General features: G+C 39.4%; 1 protein-coding gene across 1 annotated transcript in view; it reads right to left on the bottom strand.

Annotated features, from left to right (window-relative positions):
• Positions 1-1172: 1172 nt before the first annotated feature.
• The window catches only part of TTC12 (tetratricopeptide repeat domain 12), a 53516-nt gene continuing 41773 nt past the window's right edge, over positions 1173-12915 (bottom strand). Inside the window, exons 16-22 of the mRNA XM_069947749.1 lie at positions 11226-11366; positions 10842-10946; positions 9606-9674; positions 7927-8028; positions 5840-5939; positions 1451-1676; positions 1173-1306 (exon numbers count right to left, since the gene is read on the bottom strand). Of these exons, the coding sequence (XP_069803850.1) occupies positions 1237-1306; positions 1451-1676; positions 5840-5939; positions 7927-8028; positions 9606-9674; positions 10842-10946; positions 11226-11366 (813 nt within the window). The 3' untranslated portion in view covers positions 1173-1236. The remainder of the gene's footprint in view (positions 1307-1450; positions 1677-5839; positions 5940-7926; positions 8029-9605; positions 9675-10841; positions 10947-11225; positions 11367-12915) is intronic.

Here is a 12915-nt window from a genome sequence, read left to right as displayed (position 1 = left end):
TTAATTTTAGATTTCAGTTGGACCTTAACCTTTCTCCTGAATGAGTACTGTTGGGGGATTTTTCTAAACTTAGGATTATCTAGGGTTATCTGGAAAGCGAAAAAGCTCTTACCTCTTTTGCTCTCTGGCGCTCCACTTCCTCCACCTGCCTGTCTCTGCTGATAACATCCGCAGACGAGGCAGGAGGGGGACCAAGTCGGGAGCAATGATCAATACCTGCCCGATGTTACAGATGTCACTGCAACATCTGGCCCCCCTCTCCTCTCAGTTGTTTCAGCACAGATGAGCAGATCTGAAGATCCGGAGAGCAGAGGAGAGCATTCATACCACTAAATAACAGTGGTCTGCTACACATTTGTGTAAAAAAAAAGTCCAATAAATGAACCAAACTGGTTGTCAAAAATGTTTTTTTTTATTGGTTTTACAATATCTCTTAGCCTATTATTAAACTGTTATAATAATACAGAAATAAATACATATAAAGACTGTCCATGTAGTGGTTTTTCAAAAGAAAGGGTCCTGTAGTTGTGACAATTTTAACATCAGTAAAGAAGAAAAAAGCATAACAATCTATAACTTTACACCTTCCTACTATTTATAAAATCTGTAGTCACAAGCTCTTAAAGTGACTCTGTACCCACAATCTGTCCCCCGCAAACCACTTGTACCTTCAGATAACTGCTTTTAACCCAAGATCTATCCTGGGGTCTGTTCGGCAGGTGATGCAGTTATTGTCATAAAAACAACTTTTAATCCGGCAGCGCTGTGTCTAACGGCCGGGGCTTACATTTGTATATGCATTAGGCTGGCACACCCTCTCTGTCCCTCCTCCCCACCCTCCTCATCATTAGGAATGATCCAGGAACATTTACTGCTGTTTGAGCTTTGCACAGGTGTATTAACGATCCAGCCCATGTTCATTATACACACAGGTGGGGAGTAGGAAGCAATCTGCCTGGAGCATTCCTAATGATGAGGGGGGAGAGGGAGGACAGAGAGGTTGTGCCAGCCTAATGCATATACAAATGTAAGGACCGGCTGTTAGACACAGCGCTGCCGGATTAAAAGTTGTTTTTATGACAATAACTGCATCCCCTGCCGAAAAGGACCGTAGGACAGATCTTGGATTAAAAACAGCTATCTGAAGGTACAAGTGGTTTGGGGGGGTCAGATTGTGGGTACAAAGTTGCTTTAACACTGTTGTGGTTTCTCATACAAAAGGGTGGAATAGTTTGATCACTTAATGTATTTCATGCAAGAGTTAAGAATTTCAATTCCATGAAGTTCCCGAAGTTGCGTCATGTATCTAAAAAAGTAAAAAAAAAAAATAATGAATACAAATAGTATCAAGACAACACATCAATGCTCATTGCTATCACCTATTGGTATGTCATCATCATTTCTATGTAAAGAAAGTTTGCTTTTTTATTTTTTTGCATGGGGCACTTGCCTTGGCTCAGCAGAACAGAGTTTCCCCAGTGATATAGCAGCATTCTGTTGCACAGAGGGTCTTTTTGAGTTTCCACCAGCATGGGTAAGAAGCAGCTTCAGAATATCAGACTGCAACAAAGTTGACGCTGCTCCAGGAAATTCAAAGCAATTTCCCAAACACAGAGCAGTGTTTCCAACCGTGATCTCCTCCTCTGATCGCAGCAGGTTTACCAGGGTTCCAAAATCTAAGAGAAAATATTAATTAGGATAGTTTACTTTACTCAGAACATAATAAATAAGTTCAACAAACTTTTTCTGTTGGGATCCATCTTTTGTTAAGAAGGAAGTACCCTCCATCCTCTATCATCCTCTCATTCTACTTTCCTTTCTGTACTTCCAGTTACCTTCATCAAAACCTTTGTTCTTAAAGCGTAACTGTCATTTCAATGCCAATTTTTAGAAATCAATAAATATCAATAGTACAAGCGATTTTAAGAAACTCTGTAATAGGTTTTATTAAGCAAAATAGTTTCCTTCTGTACTCAAAAAGCTGTTTTCCTACCGCTCCCCTCATTTAGAAAAAGCAGAATTTCTGTGTTAATTATGCACTGTGGAGAGGGGAGGGTTTGAGAGAGGGGAGAGTGAGCATAGAAAGGAGAAAAGGCAGCCCTGCAAAACACTACATTCTGCAATCTTCTTTCGCCAAGCTCCTAGATAAGCACTAAGCTTTCTAACCAAATTGCTGGGCTGCTTCTCTGCCCTCCCTGCCCACTCATCCCCCTCGACCCCTCCCCCATCCATAGGTTATAATGGACTCAGCAAACCCGTCTTCACTCTGCTCATTTGTAATGAAGACGGCTTTGCCCAATAATGAACAGATAAAAAGTGCGGGGGTGGGGTGGAAAACAGCTTTTAGAGTATAGAAAGAAGCTTTTTTGACTTCCAATCCAGAGCACACCTGGACAGCGGATCTCGCTGTGGACCTCGCAGCGTGAAATCCACTGAGATCCAGTACGTGCAAAGGCACCCTAAATGATACTTTTGCCACTTGTGAATTTGAAATATTAGCTCATTTACCTCAATACATTACCATGTCTAATATTATTAGCTTATTTAATTGGTGTGGTTCTCTTGACCTAAACTTAGGTTGTATGAAAAAATCTAAGTTATTAGAGATGAGTGAAACTTGAGCATACTCGAGTCCGACTTTTAAATATCAGCATTTAAATACCGGGGACTGAGGACGTTGGATGCAGCTCTAGGGAGACATAGACTGTATCCATATTTTCCCAGACTCCCTAGGGCTGCATCCAACTTTTTCAGCCCCCGGTATTCAAATGCCAATCAAACTTGAGTTGCGCTTTTCTCTATAGTTATAGATCAAAATGCAAAAATCAAAAAAATTCTGAAGGGTTCACAAATTTGTTTTATTAATATCTATTTTACACGTCTTAAACATCTCATCTGATTTGACAGTATCTTCCTACACAGCTTACTGCAGGTAAAGACATCTACTAAATTTCACGTCACATGGACAAAGTCCACTAGTCTTGATAAATCTTCCTATAATGCATGGGTAGACACAATATGGATTTCCAGTTGCTCTACAATAAAATGGTAACGCTAGATACTAAGGCACGGTTACTTGACAGAGCATGCTGGGAAATACAATTCAACACAGCTGGGGAAACAGAGGCTTCCATCTAAGTTCTATACAACCATGACAGTCGCTGTTATCACACACATTACACCTGTCTTCTATCATCTTTCAGTGAGTCTTCCCAGCAGCTGGAAAGGTTGTATGAATTGATGTTAATGTCACAGCAGGGTAAAGTTTCTAAAATGTCATCAAAAAGTGAAGATTTAAACTAGTAATTGGTTAAATAATTGGTTAAAATTGCAAGTAATTGTACAATTTTACTTTATTGATTGATAAATAAATGAAGAGAAGATTAAGCTCCCGAACAGCAATCCTTAGGTTCGATAATTAATTAGGAAGTCTGCTGTCTTTGCTTGGATCTAATTGATGGTAAATTATGTAAGGGGAGGACAGATGTGAGATGATGTCTGCATCGGCAATACAACTCTAAGATTTATAACTCTTTGTGGGACAGTTACTCAACTGGCCTATTCACATGACTGCTTGAATAGGATCCATCACAAGTAGTGTTGCGCGGACACTAAAATACTCGAGTGTTCATTACTCGACTCAGGTATTTTTCAATCCTCAAATGTTCAACTCAAGTAATGAGCTCCAATAAAATCAACGGGAGACTCGAGCATTTAACCAGATGCCCCTTTCTTGGCAGAGAGGAGGGTGTCTGGTTCACCTTCAACGTGTCTTGCAGTAAAGTATTGCATTGTTTTCTTCCAAATTTTGTATAATTTGTTTACACATTCCTTCAAAGGATGATATATTAAAAACATGCCACTTCTTCAAGCAGAGGCAGCGGAGGAGTGCGCTCTCCCATAGACAGGCTATGGCACACTAAGACTGCGGACACAGGATTCCGCAGCGGAAAGTTCCGCCTGATTGTGAACATAACAAGTCTTCCAAAATTTCTTTTGGGTCTGTTGTGGCAAATTCATTTAAATTCTGGTTCGGAAGTGTCTTCATTGTCCTGCCATTACCCACACAAAGGATATACAGGAGCGGGGACACCTGTCAAATGTAGGAGTCCCGGTTATGTAAAGTTCATTAAGTGGCTAGGGTGGGTGCAGACCGCAACCTAGTGAATGTAGTCAATGGAAGCTCTAATGCATACAGCATCATCGCTTACCTCCAATGTAAAAAAGCAGGGATTAAAAAATATATAATAATTTGGATTTTAACAAATCAATTTTTTTTTCTTTTGGTGAATTTCAAACCAAAGCTAATGTGTGCCAGATTGATTCGCTGACTTGCTCCAACTATTTACTACCCAGATGTTAACTCACCCTATTGATGCTTATTCTTCACATCACTTCTGTTCTTCTCCTCATTATCCCTACATCTATTTGTGTATTGTGTTAAGCCATGCCTGATGCAGAGTCCCAGGTAGTCTTGAAAGCTTTTAATTTACTATCTTATTTTTCAGTTAGCTATCAGAAGGTATCAAGTAGAGAGAACTCTCCATTTTTTCTTTATCATTTCTGTCACGAAACATAAAATGGGACCATCATAAAAAGAGATGAGCAAAAATGTAAAGATAATATTCTTTTAGTTCTCCATAATGAGAATCACTCTGCAAAGCTTAAACTTGATGGACTAAGTCATTCTTCATGCTGATATATTATTCTAAAATTTATATATTCACAAAACTGACGATTACCGAATCACTAAACTACTCATCCCCTTTTGAACATCCAGAATGAGAGATTAATAAAAAAGATTTCCATTTAGCTCGATAACATTGTATTCTACAAAAGTTACTGAATAAAATGTACAGGCATAGCTGCCCAATTAGCCCTCGTAATGTATCTGATTGGCTGAAAAAATTAAAGGCCAGATGATTAGGTCCATTTAGTAGGAGCACATGCATTGATAAATCCTTGAATTCCAGGCTATGCCAGGTGACAAATCTCTATTAAATATAATCAATATTATATTTGACCATAGTGTTTTTGTTAGAGATAAGCAAACTTTTTAAATGTTTGGTTTCCCAGGTTCACCGAACTTTAACATAAAGTTTGTGTGTATGTCTGAACCGAATCAAACCGATTGCAGGCGTTTCCTGGATCCAAAAGATTCACTCATCTAAATTTATCTGTCCGCGCTCCTCCTGTGCCTTCTTCTCTGGTGTCCCCTGCTGCTGGCAGAATCACGTTCAGCCAATCACTGAATGAGGTGGGACAACACAGTGGACAGTGATTGGCTGAGTGGGCAGTAACTGTAGAGAGTGACAGCTTGCTCAGGGAATCACTGGCCACAGCACGGCCCCATCTCAGTCAGTAATTGGCTGAGCAGGAAAGTGACAGCCCACTCAGCCAATCACTGACCAATAGCGCCGCGGCCAGTGATTGGCTGAGTGAGCTTTTAGTCTTGTCTCAAGAGTGACAGCCTTCTAAGCCAATCACTGGCCACAACACTGTCCTGCCTCAGTCAGCCAGTGATTGGCTGAGCGGGCTATAACTCGCTCAGCCCAACACAGGCTGCTGCGCCGACCCATGTCAGTCAGTGATTGGCTAAACGGGCTGGAGACAGCTGAAAACAGTGCAAATTCAGAGGAGGACACTGCGGTAGCACAGACAGGTGAGAAACCCCTTTTTTTGTTTTTCAGCTGTGCGGCCCCCATCTTTCCAAACTTGTTGCAAACTTTGTAAAAAGTTCTGAACAAATCTTGGTTGTGTTTTTTTAAGAAAGATTAGCAAAATAAACCTATGCATTAAAGGTAGAGACTACAATTTAGTTTACGCAGATTACACTTACTTTTATCATACTTGAAAACCTCCTGCCTTGCTTGAGTATTTTCCTTAGTACATACCGCAAGCACCTTTACAACATATTGTGATGTCTTCTTTCCACCAGCCTATATCCATGAGCAAGAAAAACGTAAACAAGGAAACAAAAAACATTAACGTTATTTTCCCACTTTAGGAACATATTGGGCAAAGGTGGCCATCTTGTTATATAGACAGCTGCTAATAAAGACCATGATCGTTATTAGTGGCTGTCTACTGTATATTACGACCGCCTTTCCTGATAAGTTGGAACATAGCCTTAAGGCATTTTTCAAGGTAGGATAGACCTTCAATAGTGGATACAGTATTATTAGAAACAACAACAGAAATGTAGAGATATAGGTAGCTACCATTTCTGCAAGGACAGAATATTTTTATTTATACCATTTTTCATTTCCTGTGTGGTTCTTCATTTAAGAGACATAGGACCTTCATGAACTACGGTATGTGTCTATGTGCATGTGTTCTTTATATTGTTTATTTATGCATAGAAAACAAGCACACTACAAATACTGTAATAATGCAGTCTGTATATGAATATTTAGGATATTGCATGAAATACAAACAGCTAATTTTTACTTTGCTAGAAAAAAAAAACATAAAATATTGATCTCAAGGCGTTTAATAAAAAATTAATTGAAAAGAGGAAAAGATTTGCAATTATGTTACACATATATGCCTTGACCTTATGGAAAATACAGCCAATATTGATCTTACTTTTAACACGTGTATTTATGCACCAAAGATTTAGCCAGAGGCACCTGCAGCGCATTGCTCTCCATTCCTCATTAACTCCAACAGTACTTGATATTTGTGAATTACCTAATAGATGGCTGCTCAGGCTCAGGCATACGTAATTACAGTCATATAAAAGGTCTGTGGCCTTCTCCAGGATTTATGCTGGGTGATTATTATAATGAGATAAAAGTATCAGGAAGAATTATTCTTGAGTAGCTAATTCCCTCCTCCTCCTTGTTTCCGGGCCTCTGATGGAATACATTTTGTAACTTTTATTTATACAGCTGGTGGAATTGTACAGAAGAAAAGGAGTGTACCATAATTTGTGAAAGTTTTAAAGTATATGCCTCAACATAGGACATCTGATTATTATTATTATTATTATTATTATTATTATATATTTGTATATCCCCAACAGATTCCGCAATGCCTTTTTTTGTTGTTAACACAATAGAAATATATAAACTTTTGTATAAAAATACAAAAGCAGTGAGGGACCTGCTCACTAGGGCTTACAGACTAGGAGGATTGGAGGTGACACCAGAGGCAGTAAGTGTTCAGTTAGGAAGAGCCATAAGTTATATACAAACAGGTAGTTCTTTGTTTAGTGGTACCCCCATTCACTATAATGGGAGATACACTTATGAAAGCCATGGATCTTCCTATCAGCTGATTGACAGGAGTCTAAGGTGTCGGCAGAAAACCCTTTAAACCAATCAGTAGATGCCCTGAGTTTGCCAAGTAAGGGTGCATTCACATTACAATTGTTTAAAACTTTCAAAATGTGGTGCAAAAAGGGTTGCTACCCTACCACTAAGTATCTAGGCGTGTTTCTGGCTGTAAGGTGGGGATGGACTCCCCTCTTGTTCTTACTTTCTGTATACAGAATGTTTTTAGTCTGCATTTTTTTTTTTTATAAAAATCATTCTTTTAAAAACTTATATCTTTCTCATGCTTTTCCATGTTAGGAAACTGAAATACAAGCCTTAAAAAATTCCCCTATTGAGCTGCATGCAGCTGTGTGCTTTTATAAAAGGGTGTGTTTAATTGTAGCCTATAAAGAAGCATTTTTTTTTTCTTTCATATAATATAGCTACAATACCTTAAAAAACCCTAAAGGTTGTTTGATCCATAGAGAAAAAATTCTACTTCAAGCTATACAGGTGAAGCCCTAGCCAATTAGAGAACACCTGAGCTTGCTTAACCTAGGCCAATGGTGATGCCAAAAGAAAAGGGTCCTTTACTAATCATGATTTATTGCCCTAACTGGGGGAATTATTATATGAAAAGTTTTATTATAAAAAAAAAATTTAATACCTTAAGTAATTTCATGAGCTTTTTAATAACACCTTCTTGAACTGACAATTCTACAGCTACAGGGCATTGTGGGAGAACCCTGCTAAGAATGCCCACCGATCTCTGTAGAAAGACAAAAACATGACATGATTCAAGTGACAAAATATTACTGGTAATGACTAAGTCATTGATATTAATGTAGTCCTTGTAGCATCGTCTCATTTTTTAGGTTTGTCTCATCATAGTCTTGATAGTTAAGAAAGCATACGTTATACTGAACATGCAGTAGATCTGTAAAACTGGAAGCTGGGCCTTTGAAGATTTGAGAAAGCATCAGTTCCATTTATTGGGCATAGTGCTGATAATAAACATTCTTATCATCTTACATCTGAAGGCTGGGTTCACACTACGTATATTTCAGTCAGTATTGTGGTCCTCATGTTGCAACCAAAACCAGGAGTGGATTAAAAACACAGAAAGGATCTGTTCACACAATGTTGAAATTGAGTGGATGGCCGCCATATAACAGTAAATAACGGCCATTATTTCAATACAACAGCCGTTGTTTTAAAATACCAGCAAATATTTGCCAGTAAATGACGGCCATCCACTCAATTTCACCATTATGTGAACAGAGCCTTTCTGTGTATTCAGTCCACTCCTGGTTTTGGTTGCAATATGAGGACCACAATACTGACTGAAATATATATAGTGTGAACCCAGCCTAAAGCTATAGCATAAGAGGACACCTCTGGGGTTGAGGTCCATTATAGCGCAACCTCACGTAACTGTATATAAAGGAGTTAAATTGTCACTACACGAGATCACTCGGCCACAGTTTAAGTCTGAAAAGAATGACAGAAGGAGCTGGCCTCTGATAGCTCTTCTGGCCATAATCTCTTCTTGTCTATGTTGGAGAAGTTCATAGGCGAGAGAGAACAGCAGAAATTACACAGTAAAATAATGTATAACACAGACATTAACCCCTTCCAAACCTCATCTTGGCCCTGCCCTGCTGCTGTACCTAATAGTTGCCCCCTTACCTTTGTTACTCTAATAGTTGCTCCTGTCCCCTGTTACTTTGCCTAACAGTCATTCCTGTCTGCTGTTGTTGTAACTAATACTGTCTCCTGCCCTTGCTATTGTATCTGATATTCTACTCTACTCTCTGCTGCCATTCTGTAGCAGTCTCTATTGTCCTCCATTACTGTACCTATAGTTATCTCTATTAATGTAGCTGATATCCAATAATTTTCTCCCGTGAGTGTAATTGATTGTTGTCACTGTTAGTGTACATGATTGCTGCTGCGGTTACTGTACATAATCGTCACTCCTGTTACTAGACCCAATTGTTGACATTGTTACTGTACACTCTATAAAATCCTCAAAAATAAAATGATCTTTACCAAATGATGCTGACATAGAGTAGACATATTATAAATTTAAATTATTATCTAATTTGTGTTGCGTCACTATCTTTGTTACATGCAAAGAATTCTAAACCCAGAGAAATGCACCTTTTTAAAAATTTTTCCCTAAGAAAGGGTTACATTTGGTCACAGGAAAATAACCTCAGAAACACTTGGATAAGTTTAAATAAAAGTTATTACACCATAAAATAAGAGAGATCAGATGTGAAAAATATGGCCGAGTCCTTCAGGTCAAAAGCAGCTGCGGAGGCAAGAGGTTAATATACTTACAGTTAAAATGATTCCATCTTTACTGCTCAACAGGGACAGACACCTTCTGCTGATATCAGCTCCTCGCTCCTAAAAGTGAAATCAGCAATGTCAATATCCATAAATATTTCATACCGAAATAAGGTCAAATTTAATTACCTAAAATAACTTCAGGGATAGATTATGACTTTTCACGACCCAATTGCTGTGTAATTCGAGATTCTTGAGTAGGAATGAGCGCCGGTGTATATTGGAGCAAAAGTACAGCAAAATGCTAAAAATCCATTCAGTTACAACTCAATAGGTCTTCCTGTATAGTGAAATCATGATTAAAGGAGAAGTCCGGCACAGGGCAAAATAATTATTTCGGGTGGGGGGAACATAAAAAAGAGGTTATACTAACCTGTCCCGATGCCCGCTCCTGGACCCCAGCTGGATATCTTCTTAGCTTCCCTCCGGCTAAGTTATGACCCGGCTGATGGATTCCCTGCTCAGGGAGTCAGTGACTGAGGCGGGACACCGCTGCAGTCAATGATTGGCTGAGCGGGCTAATTCCCACTCGTTTGGGATGTTTCACTCGGAACCGAAGATGGCCCCGGCAGGGTATGGAAGCCCGGTCATGTGGAACCACGCAGGGACAGGTAAGCTTACTGTCTTTTTTTTTTTTTCCCACCCTCTGCCAGTAATGATTTTTGGCCCCCATTGGACTTCTCCTTCAAGTCTAAACCCTAAAGGGGTTGTAAACAAGTTAAAATAGGAAGGGGGGGGGGGCAGAAACACACAGTATATGCTCCGGCCAGGATTGCAAGCGGCCGCAACAAAATTGACATGTCAGTTTTGTGCGGCTGCAATTCATTGAATAGCAGCCACACAACCCCAACAGTGCACACAATGGAGAGTGCTGCTCCGGACACACTCTCCATTGTGTGCTTTGGTTAAATGGGATGCGGGCACACATGGATGCGCCCGCATCCCAATTCAACATAAATGTTGTTTAACCAGCCGGTACTGCAGTGGGATGATCTTCACTAAGACTGGCCGGTTTGTGACACGGCCTGGCCACAGAATGGCTGGTGTTTCGCAATGTGTGAACCCGGCCTTACACTGCAAGTCTGTGACATGTCAGAAGACCAATTTTGGTTAATCTTTCCCTTTGCTGCTTACTTTTTTTTTCCTCGATGTAGAAACAAGTATTCAAAGCATCAGTATTTTAATAAAAAATGAATAGAAAAATACAATAAATAATATATGCGTTACCTTTACTTCTGAATTTGTTTCAAGGGATAAGTTGAACATGATTCCTAGTATTGCAGCCAGAATGTTTCCGTGTCCATCTCCAAGGGCAGGTGAGTTGCATTTATCCTAAGATAACATGTATTGTACCATTATACATGTACAGTATTCAAAAGACCTCTTTACAGTAGGATAGTTGTAGTTTTAGTATTCCATACTTATATACCCTCCAATTTAAACAGAAGCAGCAAGGACACTCAAAGAAGTCTAGAGGGCCCTATTATAGCACCATATGTCCCTAATTTCATATTGTTTGATCAGCCAACATAATACATGAAATGGCAAACGAAATAGAAAACCCATATAGCTGTAACAAAAGCAAATACTTGTAATTTACAGGTCCCTTACCACAAGCAATAAGCAGGAATCCCAGAACTCCAATGAACCTGCCATCTTCTTTCTTATAATCCTATCTTCAGTAAGATGTCCCATTACCGCAATTCCTCGAAGGCATGCTTTCATATTTACCAGAGCTGAACACAAGGTTTTCTGTAGCATGGGGAATTTTTGCTAAGTCAGATAGGTAATGTGCAGCATATACATGGCAACAGCTATCTAGGTTGCAAACAATGTCCTTTAAAGGTGTTAGGCTGGGTTCACACTGCGTTTTCAGCATACTTTTAACGGATCCGTTTTTTTAACGGACAAAAAAATAGTGTCAGCAACGTTTTTGTGCCCGTAAATAAAAAAAACGGATCCGTTTTGATCCGTTTTTTTTTTTTATAATGGAAGTCAAGGGAAAAACGGGTCAAAACGGATGCACACAAATGCATCCATTTTTTGCAATCCGTTTTTCATCTGTTTTTTGCAAAAAAACTGATGAAAAAAAACGGATTGCAAAAACGCAGTGTGAACCCAGCCTTATCCAGGACTAAACAAATTTCATTTCAGCTATCAAGAATAGTGTCACACTTGTCCGCAATACCATACATAACCTGGGGTAATAAATATCATAGTACTGGTCACTTGCTGGAGTGTCAGTCAGAAATGTGTGTCAGTTAGAAAGTGTGTGGCAGTCAGTAAGTGTACAAATTATCCTCAGGACATGCACAACCCCTTGAAATAAGAATGGGTGCACATTGCCACATTTGAATACCGAGAATAAAAAAAAAAAAAAAAGAAAAAGTAAGCTGAAAAAGCAAATTGGCAATCCAAAAGAGTAATGAAATAATAGTACTTTATTAGAACAGGTACAAAAACACTATAAATAAATGGTTTCAATATTAAAAACAAAACATAGCCCCTGGGGATACCAGGTGCGAAAAACCCAGAACAGCAACCCTTATGCCAATACAGCATTAGGCCATGTTCACACAACGTAAGTTTCCTATTAATCACGGCCTATTTGCAACAACGGCTGTGCCTGTGATTAATAGGAAGATTATAATGTGCTGCAGTTAATGAAATCCCGGGCGGAGTGTATACACATAGTATACACTCCGGCCGGAATCGCTAGTGGCTGCACAAAACACTGACATGTTAGTTTTCTGCGGCCGCTATTCATTGAATAGTGGGCGCAAAACCCTGACAGGTCGCACAGTGGAGAGTGCGGCTCCGGCCCCACTCTCTATTGTGTTCAGTGGTGAATTGGGATGCGGGCACTCACGGATGCGCCCACATCCCAATTCAACAGACATGAAGACTATCCGGTTCACACGGGTCACAGAACGGCCAGTGTCATACATAGTGTGAACCCAGCCTTTCCTTGTTTAATATGGCATAAAGTACACTCAAGTCAACAAAAATAACAAGTCATTTAGAGTACATATACTGTAAATGTGAGACAGAAGCTCCAATATGGATATATACACCAAACAATGAGTGCATATGTTAGTGCAGTGTGTGTCAGTATTTGTCAGTCAGTTTGTGTTGGTCTGTCAGTAATGTTTGTGTGTGTCAGTCAGTAATGTGTGTCAGTCAGTAATGTGTATGTCATTAAGTGTCTGTGTCAATAAGTATGGGTGTATCAGTAAGTGTGTCAGTACATTAATTGTGGATAATGGAAAGGGGGCTCTTGTAGCCTGCTGGGCCATCTCTA

Source organism: Dendropsophus ebraccatus, chromosome 12 (genome assembly GCF_027789765.1).
Source record: "Dendropsophus ebraccatus isolate aDenEbr1 chromosome 12, aDenEbr1.pat, whole genome shotgun sequence".
In the NCBI taxonomy this organism is placed as follows: Eukaryota; Metazoa; Chordata; class Amphibia; order Anura; family Hylidae; genus Dendropsophus; species Dendropsophus ebraccatus.
This window is presented reverse-complemented; position numbering and strand designations above follow the sequence as displayed.